The sequence below is a fragment of the Serinus canaria genome, chromosome Z (assembly GCF_022539315.1).
Source record: "Serinus canaria isolate serCan28SL12 chromosome Z, serCan2020, whole genome shotgun sequence".
Taxonomy (NCBI): Eukaryota; Metazoa; Chordata; class Aves; order Passeriformes; family Fringillidae; genus Serinus; species Serinus canaria.
The window spans coordinates 15,661,303-15,686,900 of NC_066343.1; the positions used below are offsets into that span (position 1 = coordinate 15,661,303).

Sequence of the window (25,598 nt, forward strand, 5' to 3'; positions counted from 1 at the left end):
TTGATTTAGTAACCTTTAAGGGGCTACATGCTGCACCACTCCATTTATGAGCAGTTACACAGATGGCTCAGGTAGCCCTGGTGGCACTGAAGCTCAAATGAGATTGATTTATATTAAAAATATTTCAGGTGGGATAAAAGCATGAGAATGTCAGGTGCAACTTAAGTCATGCATGTTTCCTCTTCTGAACCATTCTGAATCTTTCAACCTGCTGCTCAAATGACCCCTGTACTAGGAGACCTAAAATGTCTGGATTCCAGTCTATTTTTCAGGCAGATCAGCCCTAAACACTGATAACAAGGAGTCCTGGAGCAATTTCGGTGTTGCTTGACAGTATCCAGAACCTGTAATTCTACGTTTCAGATTTATAGGTTACATACCTTATAATCTGAATAACTAAATAAAACAGTGGAGGCTAAAAGGAAATCAGGGAAGAAATCCCATGCAGAAGATTTTCAGGGACTGAAAATGAGAAGTATTTTATATAATTGGGAGATGATACAGAGAAGCATGTAGAAATGGTGAGATGGTTAAGAAAGGGAGGCAGACGTGAAAGCAAGCCTTTGTAACTAATTTAGAGAGCTTGCTTCTTAGATTAGGAGCTGTGAGCTGAGATTCTCCTGTTAGCACTATGTGTCAACAAATAACACTATAATTTACAGGACTGCTTTTGTTCCTGCATCTCCACAATCCCAGTGGAGGATGTCTCACCTACATTAATGGCAGCATGTTAACTTGCCTCCTCTGCCAAGAACTATGAGTTGTGTTGGGAAAAAAAGGACAAGTGACTGAGCAGGCTGAGAGCAGAAGGAATATGCAGTGGATTCCCTCCCCAACAGGTCACCTCAGCCCATGAATTCAGTGCACAAAGAGCCACAGGGTACCTTTCATATTTGATCCTGTGCTCCCTAATGCTTCATACAATTTAAGAGTAAATGGAGGAGATGCTGAAAGGGGTCAATTTTAAGCTATGTAAACCTGAGCCAGAACAGCTTTTGAATTTCAGGAGACTTTATGTCTCCCTTTTTGGACAGTGAAGTCACATACAGATTTGGTAAATCATACTTGACCTAAAACCTGCCTCTGGTGCCTACTGTGTGATTTGGGTGCAATTTTGTTATAGAAAAAGAAAAATAGAAGAAAAAAAAAGAAAACAAAAAAAGAAAAGAAAACCAAACTTGTAAACCCTGAAGATCCCATAGGGGTGGAGATGAGAGAACAGATTTTACCTGTGAAGTGAAGGGTGCAGGCGGTGGTTGTTGATGTGGTATGAACTGTGGTACCAACTGCCTGGATACAAACACTTTACAGCTCTATCTCCTGTGGTCCTTGTCCATAAAACATGGAAATGCTAATGTGTGTTCTTACCAAGTGGTGCAGCTGTAACACAGTAATGGTCCAAAAAGAATAACTGAAATTAGTTATAATGGTGAAGTGAATAATTTTCCTGGACTTCTGATTAACAGATTTATGGCTTCTTATTTCTGGGAACCAGGGCTTTCAGCTTGAGGAATCATGACTTTTCTCACAAACTCTTGAAAGCCATATCATGGAGTTATTTTGATTTATATTTTCTTACATTTTTACATTCAAATCCTATGTTTATTTGACTTTGCAGTTTCTTATATTTTTACATTCAAATCCTGTATCTACTGTGTTTACTACTCAATCCAGAAACTTACAATTATTATCCTGTTATTTTACTTGTAGTGTTGGTTTTTTTTTTCACTTTACAAAGACATGAAACCTATATGAGTGTTATGTATCTTGCAGACAAAAAAATCTAAATTTCTGCAGGTTGATATTTGTGAGAGTTCTGCTTAGAAGCCCTCACAAGTTAGCACATCATGTAATAGTTGAATTTGAAACCAGGATTGTCTCCAACAAATTGTAAAAGAAAAAGACTTGGATAACACAGGACTGAAATACAAAATAATTATCTTATTAATGCTATTTCTTGTTACTTATGGAAATGCTTCCAGCTCTTTTCAACTGTATCTACTGAAGATATACTCAGGTGGAGTTTGAAACATCTGCTTTTTAAATAAATTCAAAGTGTATGGAATAGCTTTCTGGAAATGAGCAGTAGTATTTGAAGACTGCATAAAATGAAGAGAGAAAAATAACAAAGGAAGTGGGATGGGTTTTTCACATTTGTATGAAAACAAGTTATCAGGTTTTATTTATTTATTCAGAGTTTGGGTTTAGCTGATGTATTGTTTGTTGGAGGGGCATGAGTCTTTTGGGGTTGTTTTGTTTGGGGCTTTTTCTTAAGAAAGCCCTTTTTCAATGACTTGATTAGAGAGCAAGTTTGGTTTAACAAAAACTTATCACAAGCCTCACTCACACACACCAGTGCTGCAGCTGAAAACTGTCACAACACTTGGACAACACTTGGCATAGAAATTTGTAATGAACCTTAATTCCAGGCTTGAGAGATCCTCTGGTCAGGTGATGCATCTCAAGGAAATAAGACTAAGGTGCTGCCTTCCTGATTTCTCAAAGAAATTTCTGTATCAGAATCCTCAGACTGTGCTGCTTATACAGCTGCTGTGCTAATTTCCACCTTTCCTTTTTCATTCCTCCCTACATGTGGTTCTTTTAAAAGACATAAACAAATGAAGACCACCTCAGCCAAAAAGCATATATTTTATCTGGAAATAAGCCAGTTTGTCAAGTAAGAACATGCTGATTACAGAATCCTTGGTAAAATAAATCCTCTCTTCTACAGATCTCAATTAGCCTCTCTGAGAGGCTAAAGAGAACTCAGTTTCCGAATAATAAACACAGGATGACACATTTTAAGTCATAAAATGTTCATTATTTATTCCAACACCTGAACTGCTAGCACTGGAGAAAGCACTAGAATTTCTTATCTTCTGCCCACTTCATATTTTAGTGCATACAGTTTTTCCTTAATTTATTACTCTACAGCTTAGAATCTCTCTCCCCCAAAAGAATACGGTGTCACACCTGTGATGATAGCATCACACCATACACATCTAAAACCAAAAATTTCCTAAAATGTAGAGGAGGAACACTTTCAGAGAGCCCCAGCACAAGCTTCACTGACTCGCCACTTATGCAGAAACCTGGCCTCCTCTGCTTCATCAAGGCACATCTCCAGTTTTCTTTAGCAGGCTGCAAATAATAAAAGCTTTTCAAAGAAGAGGGGTATAATCTCAGGATAGCTTAATATTTACCTCTGCACCACTGTTCAGAAATGCCATTCCTTTTTAGGGTGGTGTGGCAGTGGACACAGCCTCACAGAGTAAGAGTTTCTGGTCCTACTCCCCATCTTACCCCTCCGTATTCATGTGCACCCCAGGCATGGGGGTCCCCCAGGCGCGGGTAAAGCCATGGAGAAAACAAATCACTGCAACAGGAAATGAGCAAAATGTGAATGGATACGTTGTTGGAAGAATACCTGCGGCTGAGATAATTTCTCAGAGAGTTCCTATCAAGCAATTAAAAGCTAAACATGTGTCATTGTTTGGGGTTTGGGTTTTCTGACCAAATGTATCACCTACAGGATATTATCACTCAGAACCACTTGTTCAACAGTGCAATATATAGTGTAGGTTGGACTTCCCTGAACAGCGTAACAATGACTTAAGCTTCATATTTTTCTCTTTTTATTAGATGATCTTCGTATTTCTGAAAAATAAGCTGTGAAGACCAGAAATGACTGTTTCTGAGTGCCTATAAATTAGGTAAGGAAGAAAGAAATGTAATACATACTGTCAATTCTTAAAATCTTAACCAAAGTTCTGACTTAGGAATAACACAGCAATTCAATCTAAATGGTAACAGAAAAAAAATATTATTCTATATTAAGTGATTTTTACACAATAACTGCACTACTATGTACTGCAGATTTTAAATCACTTTGTGTACATAGGGCAGGCTTCTGCAATAGTAGAAAGGGATTATTTTTTCCTTTCCTAAAAATTGTCCTGGCACAACCTTTTCTTTTTTGCTTGTTTTTTTGTTTCTTTGCAAGGACTAAAATACCAAAAAAATTTATTTTTCAATTAAATTTCCACTTTCATTGACAGGTGCTTGATTTCACAGCTTCTAGAGCAAAAATCTATTGGTAACTTAGTGCAGAAAATAAATGCTTTAGTTGTCTCTTATTTTGAAGAGAATATAAGTGTACTTCTTTGTCCTACTTTAGACACTACGAATTTGATAGACTTCTACTCAAAACTAATTTCTTTTGGATTGTAGTGAATCAGAAAATCGAAGCCAGACTCCTCTTGCATGAGGGAAAGCTGAAAATAAGCAGTGGAAACTCAACATTTTAATGCCTTATTTCTTTATTCAAAGTAATTTTGACTCTTTTTTTTTTTAATCTCCCAGTAAAAACATGAGAGTCTGAAGTGCATATATATATCCATATGAGATGATGACATGGATGAAGAAAAATGAGAAAGCCAGGAAAAATAACAGTAGTGCTGCAGGTGGAGTGGTAATTAAGTGGTAGTTAGGAAATGACTGTTTCCCTTTAATTACCTAGCAGTGGCCTGTGTGGTGTGCATGTGCGTGTGTGTGTGTGTGTGTGTGTATGAATAAATAACTGAAGACAATGTGTGAGCTGGCTGACAAAAATAGTCCTTTTTATGGTGTACTGATGTACAGTGGTGTGCAGTTGACTGTTTTCATGTAGGGTTATGTGTGACACAATTCTTTATCTTTTTTTGAAAAATTTGAAAAAAATCAGAATATTACATGTTAATACAATGTGGGGGAAAAATGACCTTCAATGAGCATATAATTGTGAATATATATCACATATTTCTAACCTGAAGAGAAAAGGATACTGATTTAGCATGTCACACAAATTGATGTATTATGTCAGGCTCTTGCTTTTATGTCTGCTAAACTTTATCACTCATAACTATCTGTCCACTGTGAATACTGACAGTTACTGCACCAATGGAGGTGGATAGATTAAATATAGATATGGATAAATATAGATAGGTATAGCTATAGATAGCTATATAAATATAGATATATATACACATAGATGTGTGTGTGTATATATATAATTGCATAAAATTTATAGAGAAACAGGCATATGGAGGAAGGAGGCGCTTAAAATATAAATCACATAGGACCACATGGCAATAAGTAGGTTTAATTTTACACCTACATACATCATTTTCTCCTGAAGTTAATATAGGAACAATTTACTAATTCTGGTTATGCCAATGTGATACACAAGTCTCCACCCATTCCTTCCCTGCCCCTTGCACCCTGATGCTTGTCTTCCTGATCAGTTGAGAAGGCTCAACCAAAAGCAGTGTTCCTTTGAGAGACAAACCTAATAATTTGCATGAACCTCTTGATAACCCCTTAATACCACCAATTCACTGCAACAGAAAATGAAAAACCAGCCAACTATATTCCTTGTGGAGCTGGGAATACATATAGTTTTAAATCCGTGTCATATCAATACATAATCTTCTATGGTACTTATATAGGTGTTTGTATATGTGTGTCTATAAAACATACATGCTTAGATATATATATATATATATATATATCTCACAGAATCACTTGGGATGAAAAGACTTCCAGGATCATCAAATCATGTCTTTGATCAATTGCCACCTTGTCAAAGAGACAGGAGCACTGAGTGCCACATTGTCATTTCTTGAATACCCCTCCAGGGATGGTGCTTCCACCATATCCCTGGGCAGCCCATTCCAATATCTAATCACTCTTCTGTGAAGAAATTCCTCCTGATGTCCAGCTGGAAGCTCTCCAGCTGCAGTTTGAGTTCATTTACTTTCATCCTGTCCCTTGTTACCTGGGAGAAGGGGATGACCCTCATTCCACTACAACCTCCATTCAGACACTTTTAGAGAGAAAGGCCATCTGAGCCTCTTTTTCTCCAGGCCAAATACACCCACATTCCTCACCTGCTCCTCAAAGGCCCTCATCTCCTTCCCCAGCTCTGTTCCCTTATCTGGCGCTTCAATAGCTCTCTTGCAGTGAGGGACCCAGAACTGGACAGAGGATTTGAGATGCAGCCCCACCAGTGCCAGCACAGGGTGCCCTGCTCCTGCTGCCCCACTCCTGCTCGCCCCAGCCAGGTGCCCTTGGCCTTCTTGGCCACCTGCTCGAGCTGGCTCACCTTCAGCTGCTCTTGACCTGCTCCCCCAGGTCCTTTTCCACCAGGAGCTTTCCAGACACTTTCCCCCAGCCTGCAGAGCTGAAGGGGTTGTTGTAACCCACCCAGCACTTGGCTTTGTTGGACCTCATAGAGCGGCCTTGGCCCATCAATCCAGCCTGTCCAGATCCCTCTGCAGAGCCCTCCTGCCCTCCAGCAGATCAACACTCTGCTGGAGGGCAGAGTGTTGGTCTGCTGGAGGGCAGGAGGGCTCTAATCTAACTTAGTCTCATCCATGAGTTTGTGGAAGGTGTAAGTGACCCCCTCATCCTGATCATCAGTGAAGATATTAAACAGAACTGGGCCCAACACTGATCCTGAGGACACCACCAGTGACCAGAGGCCTGCCGGATCCAGCACTGTTCACCACCATTCTCTGGGCCTGGCCATCCAAACAGCTCCTAACCCAGCCAAGAGTGCTCCTGTCCAAGCTGTGGGCTGCCACCTTTTCCAGGAGAGTGCTGTGACAGACAGTGCCAAAGGCTTTGCTGAAGTCCAGGTAGACACACCCACACTCACACCCCTTTTCCTGCATTCACTTGGCAGGTCATCTGCTCATGAAAGGAGATCAGGCTGGTCAGGCAGGATGTGCCATTCCTGAACCCCTCCTGGCTGTGCCTGATCCCCTCTCCTGTATTTGCCATGTGAAGAAATGGCATCATCATCTTCCGTCATCTTCCCTGGCACCGAGGTCTGGCTCACAGGCCTGTACATCCCTGCATCCATTTTCCTGCCCTTCTTGTGGATGGACATCACATTAGCCAACCTCCAGATCATCTGGGACCTTCCCAGTTAGACAGGACTGATGGTCAGTGCTGCAGAGCAGCTTGGCAAGCTCCTTCTCCAGCTCCCTCAGCACCCTTGGATGAATCCCACCGGGACCCATGGACTTTGAGTGTCTCAGTGGCTCAGCAGTCACTGCCTCCCTCCTCCTGGATTGCACAGGGTCTGTGCTGCTCTCTGTCCCTGTCTGCCAGCTGGGGCTGCTTCCCTGAGGATAAATAGGCCTTACTGTTGAGGACTGAGGCAAAGAAGGCATCTGAGCCTTTTCCTCATCCTTGGTTCCAGTGTTTGCCTCTGCATCCAATCAAGGATGGAGATTTTCATTGGCCCCATTTTTGTTGTTGATGTCATTATAAAAACACATTATATTATCTTTCACAGCAGTGGCCAGATTGAGTTCCATTTGAGCTTTCACCTTTCTAATTTTTTCTTTACATGACCAGTGACATCGTTGTACTCTTCCTGAGTTGCCTGTTCTTCCTTCCCAATGGATATACATACATATGTATACAGGTGTGTGTGTGTGTCTATATGTGTATATGCGAACATTAATGCAATTGAGAATTTTTAGATGTGCCTAATAGACCATTATGATCTCCTTCAGACCCTAACTCCAGATTTCCAACCCCAATTATCCACAAGGGAAGCTTATTACCTTTGCATTTGCTCACTCTCCTTTCTGATCCACAGACATAAAGTATCTGTTGTCTTCAAATTGTCTAGCTTATTTGTACAATTTTATTAATCCCAGCCCAACTATTTCCAGAATATATATTGCTTGAAAGTTGTAGCTCTGTTTCAGATCTGAGAAAAAACTGATGGGCCTGAACATTTGTCTGAATTTGAATATCAACCAGTCTGCAGGAAGAATGCTGCTTCATATGTAGTGATTTTGATAAATGTGTGGCAGAAGTATTATTTAAGCATCACACACTGTGTGAGGGAGGATGCCCACACATAAGAAAGAAGGAAATCAAAATGAAAATTTTCCAAAACAGTCTCTATACTTGTATGTCTCATTGACTGAGACAGACATGGTCTAATATTTCATAATGCTTAATTGTGCTTAGGGGAGAGCACATTTCAATTGGAACTGAGAAATATTAACCAGGCTTCATTCAAAGCATTGCTGAGAAGCAAATAAAAAAATATTATCTCATTTTTATGGATAAAAAAGTTGAAACCAAAAGTAATACAGGGAACATGCCAGGACTGAGGCTACAGACAACCCAGCTCAGAATCCCATTGTCCTTTCAGTAGAGCATGTTGCTTTATTGCAGTGGCAGCTCCAAAATTACTTCAGTTGCAGTAGTTAGCACTTGGTAGACCTGCAATGTAGGCAGGCACTTGGTGTCTTAGTTTAGAAACCATGCAGCAGAGTCCATCTGTTCTCATCACTATTTTTAAAGCAACTTGTCCAGACTCAGGTAGGAAATTTAAGGTGGAGGTGGATCTAATTTCCTGGAAGACATTCACCTACCCAGATTCTGAGACAATCTCCAGGCTGCTTAGCTTCCTCTAAACACACCAAAAGGTGAAAAAGCAGATAAGAGACTTCATATAAAAAATACCACATATATGTGTTTGCTTCCTTAGAGAACTTCATTCTTCCAGTATGATCCACATGCTGTATGTTTGCAGCAATGACCACTCCAGAATGACTGGTTGTAAATATCACATAATTTTAAAATCTCAGTTTAAGAACAATAAGAATAAGTTTTGTAAAGTGTATCCTAAAGATACTTCACTTTTCTGTTGCACTGAGACATCAAGGAGAGGTAAAATGCATAGTAAAAAGCAAAACAATCTCACATTAGAACTGTGACTGTAAAAGTTCATCACGGTACTCTGCTCATTTGATGACTTTTTCTGAAGTGCTGTGTGGTCTGCTTTTGCCTCTTTCTTGCTTCATAAAATAGATTTTTCCCAAAAGAAATTATATGGTTCATATCTTTACATTTACCACCTGTGTGGAATTTAAAAGACCTGCTAAACATAGCAAAAGAGCATGCAATACAATTCAGTTATGCCCAGGAACTAAGAACAAAGGTTAGATGAGGAAATCACAGGCAATATTTTTGCATGCTTATTCATCTGACCCATGGATGTTGGGTCTTAAACATTTTTTTTTTTTTGGTAGCTCTTAAGAACCATTACAAATTTTATGTCTTATACATTATTGGAGAGTGTCTCTCCTGTTAATTCAAAAATCAACTTTTCTTTGGACCTCTTTAATCCTTCTGACAGTTGCCTTTTAGCAGCTCTAAAAGCTAAAGTTCTAACTTTCCTCTTAGTTTCCCAACTTTGACATTAAGACACTTCAGGTGTAAGAACCAGAGGGGCTCTTTGAAGTAAATTTTATTCTCCATAAGCATATTTAAAGGATTTTAAACTACTCCTAAACTTTGGCTTGACAAAACTTAAATCAAGAGAAAATAGAAGCATTTTGCTTCAACAATTCTGAAGAAGTAAAAACCCTTTTTTCTTCCTCCTTTTGAAAGAGTAGAAAATTTGTATTAATGGTTAAGAATTATTAAACCTTTCAACAGAAATATAATATTATGAACATTTTCTTTTATTTTAATCATACAGAAAGGTTTGTATAAATGTTTTGTTCTGGTACTCTTTGATGGTTTAACCCCTATAAAAAACTCCTAAACCACAGATGAAACCACCCACATCCCCCAGACCACCCAAAAATTAGCGAATAATCTATTGCTATTTTATTAAACAAGATGGTAAAAAATGTATTGTTTGCAAAACCTCCTAGGGACTCAAAACCCTGTAACAAGCATGTATCTCAGAACTGGATGATAGGTCTTGCCCAAAATTTTGTTTGCTCTTAAATAAGAATGTATTGATCATGCAAAATGAAAAATTACTCATTCTGTTTAAATGAAAAGAACACTGATAGCTATTTATGTTTCTTTCAGTCAGTTCCTAGTGGAATAAATAGGATACTTCCCTAAGATCCTTTAGGATTCTTTGATCCTAAAGGATTCCATGTTCTTACCAAAGCTGTTCCCATGGGACAAGAGTAATAATTTCTGATGTTGTACTTTAAATGACAGCACTTCAGTGATCATCACTCAAAAATCTGGAGCTGCCCATCAGCCCCCAGCCCCCTAATCACACATCACTTGTCATCACTTCCAGAGCCATCTGGGCCACCCTATCCCTGTCCCTCACCTTGTTTTAACAGACCTCTTCCTTAGAGAGTCAGTCTTGTTTGAAGCAGCAGACTATTCCCATTCAGACAGTCAGTTTAAATGGAAAAATCAAGAGTATTTGCTCTTTTGTCATCTTCCTTTGTCTTCTAATTTCAACCCACATGCTCTTCAGAGCTCCCTTATGTCCATTTACAAATGGCATTGAAGAAATGGGACTCTACCAAAAAGCAATCACAGGCTCTTTTCCTCCCATCCCTTTTCCTCCACTATTGAACTGCCATCCTTTTTCCTAATTGTTCTCAAAAAAGCAACAGGAAACTTAAGCTGATCAACATTTTAGTACATGACTTGGATCACTCATGGTTACTTTTTATACTGAGATACTCTGAGCAAAGACCAGACCTCCTGCTGTAAGAACACTCTAACTCGGGTAGTTCAGTCTCTGTGATAATAATTACATTTCCAGATTGTTCAGACACAAGCGGTGGCACATCCTTAAAGCATTGTCTCCCATGTTCTCATTTACACAGAGAAGCTCATTCGTCTAAGAGGATTACTTTTTTTCATAGCAAAACATCCCAAAGTGCATCAATTACACTGGGAATGACTCAATTCTGTGAACTGCTTATCCACACTGCTAATATAACCAAGGCTGCATTAAGTGAAACTTATATATTATTGCTGATGTAAAAACAACCTACTTAACTATGGTCTTTTCCTTAGGTGCCATTAAAAAAAAAAAAAAAAAAAAATCAAACCTACCAAAGTCTAAACTGACTAGTTTCAGACACGGAAAAATAGATCTAGCATAAATACATAAATATGACAATTGTAAACATGAATTAATTCCCATGAAACCAAAAAAAAAAAAAATCAAAAGGCATAGAAATATTTTTAAGAAATGTAGTTCTTCCTATTGCATTTCAGAATGAGAATTATAGGACAGTATACTCCTAAAACATTATGAGAATTGCTGGCATAATGAACAGATGAAACCTCAAAAATTCTCTGCCTTTCCATAGGAGCAGCAGACCACAAGCTGCAGCAATGCACATGCTCTATTTCTTCCAGTGTACCAGATGCAAATGCAAAAGCAGCACACACAACTGAATCTTTGTGCCAGTTTAAACCTTGGCTCACGTTCAAAGACAACAAATTAATGCCAACATTTTACTCATGTGAAACCCACTCATTACATCTTGCACTGAGACCACCAGTGGAGCCACCATTTGGACATGGTTATGCCTACCCACCCATCCTTATGTTTCTACATGTGAAAGTACCCTGAACATTATGGAATAATGAATGTTCTAACACTGGGATAAACTGAATCAAAACCATTAATGAAAAAAATATCATGTACATGCCTCACATCTTGCTTGCTTTCTTTCAGACTTCTCTTTCCATCCTAGGAATATGAACTGCTCTACCCCATGCCCCACAGTGTCTTTCTGCATGAAGTCTCTTAGTCCATAACTTGCCTTTCTTCTTTTAGTCTCTCTTCTTGCTTTCCACCATCTATTTTTCAGAACACACAAAAATAGCTGTAGTATAAGTGCGACATATATGGAGTTCTAAAAATAAATTGTCACCTCAACTGATTCTCTAGCAATTTCATAGTGGCAAAAAACCCCCACTACAATATATTTAATTTTACTTGAGTTTGAGCTGGTTTTTTAATCAGTTTCTGAAAAAAGATGAATTGTGTCATGGCATTTTTTTGAGCAATGTATTACATCAAAGACAAAACACTGGATACTTAAATTTTTCAAGGTGTCTTTTTTTTTGTTTTTTAATGAAAGAAAAAGACATATTTTTTCTTAAAGTTTTTTGCCAAATCCAAATGTATATGGACAACACCAGATGAAGGTACAAGCCAGATTTGTGGGGATTAGGCATTCCCTCTACAGTACTGTTACCTCTAACAGCTGTTTTAGTGATGAGGAGCCAAAACTCACTCACGGAAAACACAAGTTCAGCAGCTTATAATCCTAAATCTAGCACATTTTCCCCACATGAATAAACTGCGCAAAACAACCCAAGAACAAAAAGAAAAAAAAAGTAAAAAAGAAAAAAAAAGGAAAAAAAAGCCCAGAGAAAATCCCAAATATATTCCAAAGCAAAGCAAAACAAAACAAAAATGACTTACTGTCTTCTTCAACATTTTGACGGCGTAAGGTTTCTGGGTCCCTTTCTGCCTGCATCTGTAGACAATGGATGTAGCCCCACTAAATTTAAAATAATAAAAAAAAAAAAAAAAAGGAAGAATAGTTGGGTTGTACATACAACTCTTCAAATCTGTCAATAAACAGAGTTGCCTACATTTTCTACTCCTCCCAGTTTGGGCAAAACTATCTCACTTTCCCCCACAGATGCAAATAAACCCTCCTCCCAAAACCCAAGTATCAAAACCCTTCTGTGTTTAACAAGAGAGCTTCAGCAGTTACTCAGCCAACAGAAGTTGCAAGAGTTTAACATCCTTCTTGGCCACACCTTTTCTGTCTCCTGGCAATCCCTGGATGTTTCCCTGGATAATCAAATCACCCCATCCTGTCTTTGTTAAGGCAACACATCTGCAACAATAAGTTACATTGGGGGGCCTTCTCACTAATTGCAATGGTGACAGCAATGGTGAAACAGAAGAGAAAATTTTTGTGCTGCTCCTTGCCCACTGGACCAAAAAGTCAAATTTGGCACCAAATGGAGGAGGCAGCACTTTATGTTAATTCGGTAGAAACTGGTGGGACTTGTTCACAACAAAAGTGGACTGGGCTTACATCTTCTGTTTGCCTTCAAGGTGTTGAATGTGAAAAGTCTGAGCACTCATAAAATTATGGTTCTGCTGGATGGAAGGCACTTCTCTGAGTGCATAGCTGGGGCAGATGGCCTCCAGAGGGAGGCTCAACTTGCTGTGCTCTACTTGTTGCTGTCAAGGAAGGGCCCTGTGCTCTATGAAGTACTTAAAGAGAGCTTGAAACCTCTGGCAAGCTCATACTGGTTACAAACCATCCAAGCACCTTTGTATTCTATCCAAAATAGACACAATGAAGCACCATCACTGAACTTAAGGCATTTTTGGAAAATTTCTTCCAAAACCAGACCCACTCCAAGACTCAACACTTCTAAGTAGCTGAATATTTTTAAGGTAGAGGAGATGGCAGTTTTCATATATGACCTCCTGAAAAACGCCTGGAGAAGTGCATACAGCAGCTCTGCAGTAAGCAAATTCTCATGCATACCAGATATCAAATTGCACTGCAGATCCCTCTGAACCAGGAGAAACTCCTCTCAGTGAGTCTACAAAAGACAACCGTGACAGGAGCAGCTTTCTTTTAAACAGTAGAATGGCATTGCCACGCTTGATTATAGGAACAAAGCTGTGGCACAAGGTTCGTTATTCTAGGTGCTGTACAAAACTGCCCCGCTTGTCTCCTTCCTCAGCATGGGCCAGACAGGGGCTGAGTAGTAGGATGTGCCTACTACTCAGACAAGGCTCTGAGTAGTAGGCACATCCCTATTTTCATAATTTTCATGAGTGAGCACAAGAACCGGTGTTTGATTCAGAAGATTTATTTTAGAAAGACCTCTTCATAAGGAAAGGTCACCTGTGGCAAGGGTTATGCAGCTCAGTCATCTGAGGGCTTCTCTGCACCACATATAAATTAATCTTCACTTCATCTCAAATGCTAAAATGATTTGTCTCTTTTAAAAGTATATTGATAAACGTGTGGGAGTACTGAGAGCTTCAGCGACTCCCAGAATCATTACATGAATTTAATTAGATCTCCTCTCCTTAGCCAAGTCTCCAAAGGCTCTATTTAGCAGGAAGAAAAAAATATATCACATTAAAAAAAACCCTCACATCTTTTAAATGCAACAAAACTGTAGAGAGAATTCAAAGATTGTGCTGTCATAAGGTTTATATCTCCAGTACTCCACTGCAGGATCGCAATGGGGACGTCAGTGTGTAAACTGCAAATCTTGCTGTACCCTTCTTCACATACACAGAGTGCAGTATAAACATTAAACTCATTAGTTTACATATGTCCTTACAAAGTAGGCAGCAAACTTTCTAGAAATATTGTATTTGGGTGAGGGCAGAATTAGAGTAGCAGCTATTAATCTAAATAAATAGATGATCATTCCTGTGCAAATCTCTTGATGTTTACTGCTGCTGTGGCAATGGAGGGCAGTCCCTGTCTCTCAGTAAAGCTACTAGCAGTATTTGCATCACCAGTTTGCAGTGTCTTCCATGTAAATAAGAGCCTAGCCACTAGAACACCCTGGATTATTTAACTGTCTTAGTGATGAGACGGACATCTCCACCAGGAAGGGTAGATAGCATCACACCATCTTTTATAGTTCATTTGACCTGTACCCCTGGAAGACAGGCAGCATAGTGCTTGAAAGAGACATAAGACAGCCCAGAGAGAGAATCCAGTCAAGCAGTTTGACATCAGGCTCATTAGTCAATATTCAAAACACAAGCAAAGGGGCTATTTTGGAAATTATTCTCTATTGTACACATTTCTGCATATCCCTGCAGTCCTAATTTGGTGTAGAATTGATGACAAGGTATTGCATGACTTGGAAACGCTTTAAAAGATTTTGCTTCTGATTTACATGGCTTTGCCCAGCTCAGACAGATTTGCTCTCACCAGCCAGGAGAGAAAACATCTAACATTAGCTAACAACCAGCTCTGCTTTCCTCTTCCACGGCAGAAACCAGTACAGGAAATCAGGAACAGGATGGCAACCTGCTTACACCATGCCTGGGGCTAAACAGCAGAGAGCTATTACTAGTATGGACCTGATTTCTTGTTTCTTTGCTGGTAACAAGATATCTTCATTTCTTCACAATTAAAAAAAAAAAAAAAAAGTGAGTGGAGAGGAGTGGTGCAAGCAGAAATCAGCCTATGGATCTTAATGTAAATGCACAAACAGAACTGCCTCATGTAAATCCGAGTGGTTTGCTTTGCCTCTTATTTTGGCTTTCTGCTGGAGCTTTCTGCTGAATCAGCACATCCAGCTTTCCTGAGTGACTGTGTGACTTGGAAGGTCACCAACTGCAGCAATTCAAGCTTTCATCACCAAAGAGCAGTGGGAAGATTCAGCTGCAAGACTCTCATGTGCAGCTGAAACACAGAGAGCTGCTAATTGTTATCTCTTGCCCCTACCCTAAGTTTTTGCAACATCAAAGCTTGACTGCCATCATCCGGCTTCTCAGAACCTCCTCTCGAATTTGCATCAAGTGAGAACTTCATTGATACGTGTTGTCAGAATACACAAATATACAGAAACTAGGAATCCTTGTGGCAACATGCCACTTCCCTCAGACGTGGAATTCATGGCCTGACAGGCAGACTTGGAGCCTCTCAATGTCCCATTCTCTGCAAGGGGTGTTTGCTTCGTCTGAATGAAAAATGTAAATTGTGCTATAGAAAGAGATCACCTATACTCAATGGTTAAGGCACTTTTTAATAAGCAGCAGACAAAAAACCAAGAGAATATTTAATCCTACCCCATTAATAAAGGAGAAACTGAGAGGGCCCTGAGTGCAAACAGCTGATAATCACTTGCAGAAGTGCATTGCAGAGTATGACTGACAAGTGACCCATTACCAATTCAGGCTAGAAGCCAGAAATCATGTCTCCTGTATTCCACAAGATTACTCACTGTATTGTGTTTGCCTAATCAGAATTGATTCAGTCAGCTTTTGCCTCTTTGTATTTAGTGAATATATACAAATATATATGTCTTTGCATATAAGCATACACATTTATATGCAATATTTATTATATATATTTGCATTTGTAAGTGTGCATTTATTTACCTCTAAGCAAAATTAAGCTTAAAGGAGCATCTAGCAGCTGGTTTTTTGCACCTTTGCCTGGAAACAGTCTACTTGAATTCAAAACATAAATTATTTGAAGTTGGCTGGAATAACAAAAATAGGAGGAAAAAAAAGAAAAAAAAAGTAAAGGAAAGAAAAAAAGGCACATTCTTGGAATATGCAGTTGGCCAAGTTAGAGAATAGTAATCAGAATTGTTGAAAATATTGCCATTCTCTTTTACTTGCACATGTATTTCAGTTTGGAAATCTGCTTAATGATTCTGTTAAAGATTTACTTTTAAAAGCCCAGCTATAACTGAAATAATGCTAAAGAAGAAGAGTAACAACAAGAGATCATCTTATTGTGAAGACACTTTACTACAAAAATATGTTTCTTTATACACATATATGTATTGAACTTAGAAAAAACTTGAAGATAATTTATACAACTTTACTGTTTGGTCATAATGGACAACAAGAACACTTACTTGTGATGCCACCTACAATGAAGACAATGACAACACATAAGAAAGCTCATGATGTTCTGTGCATGGAATGCATTACAGCTGAGGCACACACACCCAGTATTAGCACAGAAATAGTTTTCCTGAAGCACAAATACTTCAGTGGCATGATAAATTCACTCACCCATTAGTCAACAAATGTAAGTGTGTGCTACTAAATACATCAAAATAGACTCAAATTCAATAACTGACCTCTGTATGGGAGTTGTCTAACATGATTTTGAAAAATGCTTTTAAAATACTTAACATCAGCAAAACCTTCTGCCCTTCCCATCCACCTCTCAATATACACTTCGTTGAGCATTCTTGATTATTTTTTGTTCTTACTATTCTCAGGTGTTACTGAGCTTCCAATGATTTCAGAAAGACACTGTTTTAAAGGATAGGCAGCAGCACCACAGTGCCCTGCCTGTCCTAAGGACTCCAGACAGCAAGACTGAGAGAAAAGGCATGGCCACACTTCAAATAGATGCAGTCAAAAATAGTGGTGTCAGCACAGATGGAAGGAAGGCAGGGACGCCCAGGAGGGGTGTTAAGGAGGTGGAAGTGATCAGCAGAATTTGCACATAAAGGAGAAAATGGAATTTGCAGGATCCTGCAGTGGAGCCTGGCAGAGAAAGAAAATACAAAACAAGAAAAGACAGAATTTGACCCAGTTTGGAAAAATAATTTCTTCCCTGAAAGCCACAAAAAGCTTCTGCCTCTGAAACAGGAAAGGCAACCAAAATGAAATGCAGCCATATGTTTATTTGTCACAGGTAGTAAAGTAAAAGTAAATTCCTCGAGCTAGAGCTTTTAAAATAACACTCATTGGCAGTAATTTCACTGTAAGAAGGAAATTCAATCTTTTCAAAAGTAGGTCAGCATTTCCACACCACGCCCACTCATACTGGTTTTTATATTGCATTGAACCAACTCATTACAAATACAGTCCTCAATGTAATCTCCTGTAAATTTAATTTGGATTAAATTCCTTAAGTTCTGGATTGATTTTTAAAAAATAAATTAGTTTGAGCTTCACGCAGTCAAGCAATAATTACCCAATCAAGTTTGTCCAATAAAAACATGTGAATGAATGGCTGGTCCCAAGAAAATTGTACCTGGTACAAAGCCATGGAAATCTGTGCTGCCAAAACTGCAGCAAGAGATCAAAATCCATTATAGGTTTCCACAAAGAATACTGATTTCTTTGTATAGTTTACAGAAGTATAAAGTTAAAGCTCATTAATTTACTTTTTCTTAGATACAAACTAAAAGATCAAAATGGATTTATAGGAATGAAATTACTATTCCTAGATTTCCAAATTAAACATATGTTTGAAGTCAAAAGACTGGACAGAAAAAACAAAACAAAACAAAAATGCTCAAAACCAAAACCAAAACCAAACAAAAAAAAAAAAAAAAGAGAAAATCTATTAACAGTGAGACGAATTAAAATTTAGTTTAAGAGTGCATATTCCATGGTATTACTAATATTGCCTTCTCTTTAAAAAAGTGGATTGGATTCTCACATATTATGAGGAATAAACCAAATCTTTAATGAAGGCAAGGCTAGTGGAAAAAATAGACATGGTTCTGAAAAGGAAATCTAATTCCATTGCGTTCCAGAGTTCTGGCTGGTTTGATTTTTGGAATGAAAACATCCATATCTTTCCAGGTTTTTGTTGTTTTGGTTTGGTGGGTTGGTTTTGTTTGTTTGTTTGTTTGTTTGTGGTTTTGGTTTTTTTTTTAAACTTTTAGCTGCTGAGTGGATTTTCTAATACTTGAGGTGAAAGGACTCTCCAGCAATTGTTCAGGCTGGCCTCCAAAGGCAATGCAATAGTCCAAAAAGATATTTTTTATATTCAGCCTTCACTGCATTCAGCAGATAAAAGGAGCTTTAGAGAAGCACAACCAAAGACATCCACCATTAAAAAAACCAAAAAAACCTGTAATCAAACTAGTACTTTCTAATATTCTTTAACCTGTAAAAGCCACAGATAGCAGCTTGTAGAACTATAATTCTTTAGACATAGGGTAGGTTGGCTGCTGAAACACTAATTAAAATGCAGCAGTTCAAGCCACTCCTGCCATGGTGACTAGACCAGCAGCTGATAATTCCTGCTGGGACTGCCACAGCATATTCTAACTTGCTTCAAATGAAGCTCCTCCCTCAATTATTGCAGGAAATATATAGAAAAGGACCTCTATCCCACAGAGAGGCTAAACACATTGTTACACCTGGATGCAGTGCCTTTTTAAACTGCAGGAATTCAGTTAGGTGTCACATTAGCTGCATTCTTTCATATCCATATTAACATTAGATAGTTTTCCCCACATCAAATGCTACTTCTTAAATTTGAGTTTAGCTGTTAGATAAATATTGAGAACAAGAAAGAGACCCCCAGCACTGACTCTGGCCTACCTGCCTTTCACTGAGTGGAAATAGCTTACAAGCTATTTGAGTGCACCCAAACTTACAAGCAAGAATCATTTCCTCAAGCATTAATTTGAAAAGCACAAAAGCAAAACTCAAACCACACTGAATTCCAGAGGTTACTGCTGTACTCTGTGTACATTGCTCCCTTGAAGTAATCCACCTTTCTGAAATTTGGGTTCCTAAACAAAACTTCAGGTATGATTGCTGAAATGCAGATATGAGGCAAAGATTAGAGCACTTCCTGCAGCACCGCATAAGAAAAATGTATAGAAAATACATTCACCATTACTTCTTTTTCCTTTAGCACCTCTAATATGCTGGATCAGACCACACATTGGAATAGCTGTATTTCTAAAACAGCATGGGAGTTCTCAGTAGGAAAACCACTTTTTTTCATACCAAGTCAGAAAAAACATGTCACTTAAACTTGGCTGAAACTGAATTTATAATTATGGGGAGTTCACCTTTCAACATGAAGTCCAACAGACCCAGAAACCGATCTTGAATATTTTATTTGGAATTTAGTTTTCCTTCAGTATGGTGTTCTCTTTTCAGGGACTGGAGAGTTCTTAGCTACCAATGTCTAAGCAGTGTGGTGAAATGAGAGAAAAGAAAAGAAGGTGGAAGAGCTGGCCAAGGGAAGCCATGCATGATTTTGTCCTCGGTGCTGAACTTTGGAGATGGTGAGGTAAATCTTCCAACACATGTGCTAACACTACGTGTGCAAGATGCAGCCCCAGACCCTTGGGCTGGCAGCCTCAAGGTTTTTCTCACAGTCACAGACAGAAGCTGTGCACAGATATGGCATGACTGGCCTCCCTAAGTCCCACAGAAAGCCTGACAACTGAAACTATCCAGTGAACTCACCTCTCCTGGGAATACATATGCCTTACTTAAAGCACCATTTCAACCCCTATCTCCCAAGCAGCACTTTCCCCACCTCCTCCTCCTAAAAAATACTAATGAAGAATAAACATTATTTATTTAAACTTCATGAAGAGTGCATGTGAGGACAAAAGAGCGCTGAGCAGTAAAAACTTTGTAAAACCCTCTGTGTTACAAGCCTTCCTTCTTGGGCCATTGCAGAATTACCTGCCTGTTGTTTTTTTTCCCTGGTGACATATTCCTTCAGCAGGAAGTATTTTAAACAGTCTGTACTATGAGCAGGTGTCAACACCATTAATTACTGCTCTTCATTACAATCTCCAGATGCAGGAGGCAGACTTGGCTTAACACTAAATGACAACCTGTGGCAATATGAATATCCTCACCTGTTGTCTCTGGTTCCCCTGGTTGAAGGAAGGGAAGCAGGGTGCAGGTTATAGACTTTAAACACCTTGCTCTGTACATAGGAAAGTTATAGTTTGAAATCAGACAGGGAAAAATTAATGGTTGTTCGTATCTGCACATTTAATTCTAGCTTTGAACAAACTTTACAACCAGCAAGTTTACGTTTAGGCATTTTCTGGATTCTGAAAGCTCATATGCCCATGTGCACCCTTAATAGCCTTCTTTTAGGTAAGTTACACAGTTTTCTTCTTGGAGGTTTGTGTTATGCTGAATCATCAATTCAAATGCAGTGTCTTCTCTGAAATAAATTACTTTTGCCAAGAAGTCTATGTTCAGTGCCAGCCCAGGATCCCTTAGCACAAGACAACAAAGAAAATTTTAATATATGTCAGATTCAAAGGTTCTTAGGCTGTGTTTAGCTACTATGTATGTTTTATTCTTTAAACCTGGTGGGACAGAGATTTCTATCATAGGCTATAAGATTGAAAGTCAGGCAATGCAAAATTATTTCGAGGAATGCATAATATTTTGCCAGTGCTCCCTAAATTAACACATTTTTTAACATTTTGTGTATTCTGATCATATTTAAATACATTCTCAAAAGATAAATTGAAATAGCTAATTTTCCATAATAGAGAGGTCATTTAATCTGCTGCTTCTAGTATTTTTGTCACAGTCAGAAAACCCAGCTTGCCATTATCATAAAAATTACCTGCAGACTTAACACTTAGTTGTAATTTTGCTGCATTAACAGAGCTACAGAAGAAAGATGAAGCTGCAGCAGAGACACTGTTATTAGTTATAAAACAGAAAAAAATTCTTGAAGAAGTAAAGAAGGCATATACTCTGGTGCAGGTTTTGCCAGTGAGGATTATTTACATCAGAGTGATAGGGTTTTGCAGTCCTGCCAGGCCTGGCAGCCAAAGAACAACTTACTGCAGGCACAGGGGAGATTTCAAGTCAGGTCCTGTCTTCCAAAACTATAAGACCAGCTCTTGCAGCTTCAGTTCTGGTGGCTGGAAAAGACCTAAGTAGGTCTAGATCTTCCTTAAATGCTGGATTTATTCCACATGCAGAGAGGAAAAATGCTGCATCAGCCCTCAGCTAACCCACAGACACCATGGAGCCCCCCCTACCACCCACCCTGGTGCCAGACACAAAGTAGACAGGAAGCTGGGATCACCACACCTTTCTTCTCAGAGACATATGCACACCATGCAGGACTGCAGTGGGGTGTTCTTGGCTACCAGGTAGCTTCCAGATTGCTCCATCACTTCCAGTCCATCAACAGGACTGGGGAGAAGCTGGTAGGAAGCTTGACAGAAAAGATTTTGGATTGAGATAGGGACAGAGAAATATCTTACCAGTTTATAACAAGGGACAAAACTGACTTGCCTTGGGGAAATTAATTTTAATGAATGACAATTATTAAATCAAATGGAAATTGGAAAGAAAAATCTTACATTAGGACATATTTTAATGATATTATCTTCAGGCTTGGATGGGAATGTTGTGCCTTTGTGGTGTAATGATTTATGTGGCTTTTACTTTACACTGGTGCGTACTCCCCGAGTCTAAGAACATTAATGCTGCACAAAGCATGGTGTGACAGCAGTGATGTCTCCCTGTCCACTGGACAGGCAGAACCCACATGGATCAAGCAGCCAGCGTGGGGGTGGGTTTAGGCCATGAGCTCTGAAGACAGAAAGTCAGATGGGATATCCCAAATGTGTCTCACGGAAAGAAAAATACCAACAACAAAGCCACAACCACCAAAAAAACCCCAATCAACCAAAGCCAGTGGGAGCCTATGCATTCAATTCCAGAAGTTCTGTCTTTCTGCTGGTCAGCAGTTGTTCTGCTCCTTTATCTTTCCTGCTCTTTCTGCTTTTGGTGCTTTATAACTGGACCATGGAATTTGAAAGTTTGGTGCTGCTTGTGTGAGATGTTGTGCAGCAGGCACAACAAAGGCCATGGCTAGTAAGATGGGAGGTCCTGGGAAGGAGTTTGTGAAGCAGAGGAATGTTACAAGACAAGAAGAACAGAATTTACAGAATCAAATGCTTCTCCTGGTAAAGCTGTGGCCCGTGTCTGTTTTCACTCTCTGAGTTTTGTTTGTCCTTAGTTGCAGCAGTGCACTGTGAGCAGCTGACCTGGCTGAGCTCACCTGGCCTTACAGCTCCTGGGGGAGAAGCTGCAGAAGGGACCAGGAGTGACTCCCAGCCACTTGTGTCACCTCACGTGGGGGTTCCCTTGGCCAATGGCAGCGTCTGCCTTCAGCACAAGGCACCATCTTCAGCAGCTTCAATTCAAAGTTAGAGGGAGGCCTCTTGCAAAGCCTTCCTCCAGCTCCATCCTCAGAAATGTTCATGTCAGCAGGGACTCTGTTTCTGGAGCTATGAAGGTCAACAGGTCTGAGCTTACAGGCTGCAGGTTTGACTGGCTTCCCCACATTCCCTCCTGAAGAGCATTTAGGGACTTGGGAATTTTGCATCTTCCTGCAAGATAAAGATAGAAGCTTTGACTTCCATTTTGACCTAAATGAGGCCCCCAGTTCTTTCTGCATCAAATACAAGACCAACTTCCAAACCTGAAGATCTCTCTTTCCTGCATCAGCTGTCACCTGGAGCAATGAACTATTTAAAAAACCAATTTGTTGTAGGAAATACTTGCTGTGTTTCAGTCCAACGGACTTCACAAAGTCAGTACTCCCCTGCCCATGGTCACACTGAAGGATTGCAGGTGAAAACTGTGATATTCCTCCCAGAAGTTTCCTTCTTCAGCACTCTGTGATGAATATCACCAACTCACCAGTGACATCAACACTCTGACTCAAATATTCTTGAACTTGCTCTAATTGGGCCTTTAACATTTCAAAGATCCCAGGTTTTTCCACACAATGTTTTATTTGCAAGTATTTCCTTTTGATTAAAGAAATTAACTTTTTCTTGTTTTTCCTCTTCCTCCATCATATTTTTAAAATATGTTCTATAGTAAATTTATTCAATTATGCACCTTCACCTTCCGCCGTTCTCAGGGCTTCTGCTATATATTCTGATCCATGTTGCCTTTTCTACTTTTCCTGAAATTCCAATTTTCACCATTCTACAATTTGACAGCTCCCAGGGCAGCTAAACCTACAAAATCTTTAATAGGATTATAGGAAGCCCTTCTCAATAACCACAGACGATCACAGACCATCTTGGTAATTAATCACACAAATCTGCAGGCAAGTATACACTGAATTGTTTTCATGAAAGTGTCACCATTACTCAATCCTTGAAAATAGGGAACTCTTTTTCCAAAGTATGAAATTGTTGTTTTCAAGGAGAAGATTCCAGAACTTCTAGTCCATGAAGATCTTTCATCTTTTCTTTAAGTTCTCTACACCAGTCACTGATCAAGCCTGTGTTTAAATGGTGATACTAGAGAAAGGCTGCAGTTTCCGTTTTTAAAGGACTGAGGGTTTTTAGCTGTCAGAGTTGATGTGTAATCTGGGAAAATAAATCTAATCTAATCTAATCTGTGTCAGTCTGTACTCCTCCACATAATGAACTCAGCACAGTGGTGTATTAGATGTTTGTAAATAAATTACCTTCACATTCTCCCATCATACTGAAACTTCAAGCACAGTGTACTCCAATGACATACCTGAAGGCTGTTATTTTCAAACTTCACTGGAATGTAAAATAGAATTGCAGTTAGGTAGTATTTAAGACATAGTCAGTATAGGATTTACATATTCACATTTTTAAAACATGTTTTTAAAAAGGTTCTGTGTGTACTTTCAGAGAGTGACTTAAAACAAGGCATGCAGTCATGTTTACGTCCATGTGCTGGTTCATGCTCTTGTAAGCCCTAAGTGGATGACAGCCATGCAGATCAGCTGTCCATGTCCAAGTGGCTGCTGTGTGCCCTGCACAGCAGAGGTCACCTGCAGGCACAGCTCAAGTATCCACATCAGCCACAGCCTGGGAAAAGAGCTGTGATGCACCAGCAGGGAGAAAGATTTGGACATGGAACTTCAAAGGTCTTGTGTTGTCAGACAGGCAAGTTCCTCTGTGTCCCTCAGCACCACTTTATGTGTCCACATCTCTTTTTGTGTCCCTGCAACCACCTTTGTGTCCCTGCACTCTCCTTTCTGTCCTCACACATCACTTTTTTCCCTGAACACCCCTTTGTATTCCTGCATCTACTCTGTGTCCCTGGAAACTGCTGTGTCCCTGCACGCTCCTTTGTGTCCCTGCACAATTTTTTGTGTTTCTGCAAACTCTTCTGTGTCCCTGCACATGACTTGGTGTCCCCACACGTTGCTCTATGTCCCTGCAAACCACTCTGTGTCCCTGCACACCCCCTTGTGCCCTGCAGATTGGGTGTCACATCGACATGCAGAACATTCTCCTCTCAGTGAGAACCAAGCTGTGAAAGGCATCATATACTTCTGTCGCCCCTTCCCACAATTTCTTTTCTTGATGCTTGGAGATCAAACACCCTTAATGAGATCTCCTGTGAAGTTCAACCTTGTAAACTTAGCTTTACAGCTGTCAAAATTCTGCTTCTGGGCTTGTGTCTGATTTGGCAAAATTTATCCAAAATCAAAGAATTCTATTTCGAAGATTTTTCTGCAGACGCACAAGACTCATGGTGATCAATCACCATCCCTCTAGATTCTTGGTTATGCTTTAACAATATTTTCTGTACAAATATCTAGTTAATAATGTTTTTACCTGGCAAAATAGCACAAAGTTTTACCCTATATAAATTCCCTGAATAGAATTTTAGTAATGTTGGGCTCTCTAAAGTTTTGGCTCCAAAAGGGGGCAAAGTATAAGATAATTTTGAACTATTTGATACATTCTGAAAAAAAAAAATGAGGTTCACTATTTTGCTGAGAAGTTTATCCACATTTTTATTCAGAAGAAATGTTTTCCTTATTCCTCCATCTGAACCTTTGAAAATAATTTTTTTCTCACACTGACTTAGCAACAAACCTGTTGGCAATGACAATTTGTGAATTCTGTTAGGAAACAAATGCTTTAAATGAAATAATGAAACAACAGTAATGCTTGTTAAACTTTGAATACATTCACAAACTTCAGAATCTGTTGCAAGCACAAAGGTTCACAGCAATCTATGTAGGACAATGTCCCATCTTGACAAAAGGCCAGGCGGCTATGGCTGACAAAATATTAATGATTGTGGCTAAACAGTCCTTGCCCTTTAGAGAGAGCTTTTTGTATTGCATTTTCTATAAATTCTCAAGGATCCAAAAGGTTTGTGCACAGTGCAGACTGTAGCCTCAAGGACACTGTAGGCTCTGTTCCATTCTGTCCCTTTCCTCCTGCAGGTTTCTGGTTCTTCCATTCACCCACTGCAGCTATCAGCATTTCTGTAACTAATT

The 25,598-nt window shown here is 39.3% G+C and overlaps 1 protein-coding gene across 1 annotated transcript in view; it reads right to left on the minus strand.

The window, feature by feature from the left end:
• Positions 1–25,598, minus strand: part of CAMK4 (calcium/calmodulin dependent protein kinase IV) — a 138,053-nt gene that overhangs the window by 67,068 nt on the left and 45,387 nt on the right. The window contains exon 2 of the mRNA XM_030237385.2: positions 12,281–12,359. Coding sequence (XP_030093245.1) covers positions 12,281–12,359 — 79 coding nt within the window. The remainder of the gene's footprint in view (positions 1–12,280; positions 12,360–25,598) is intronic.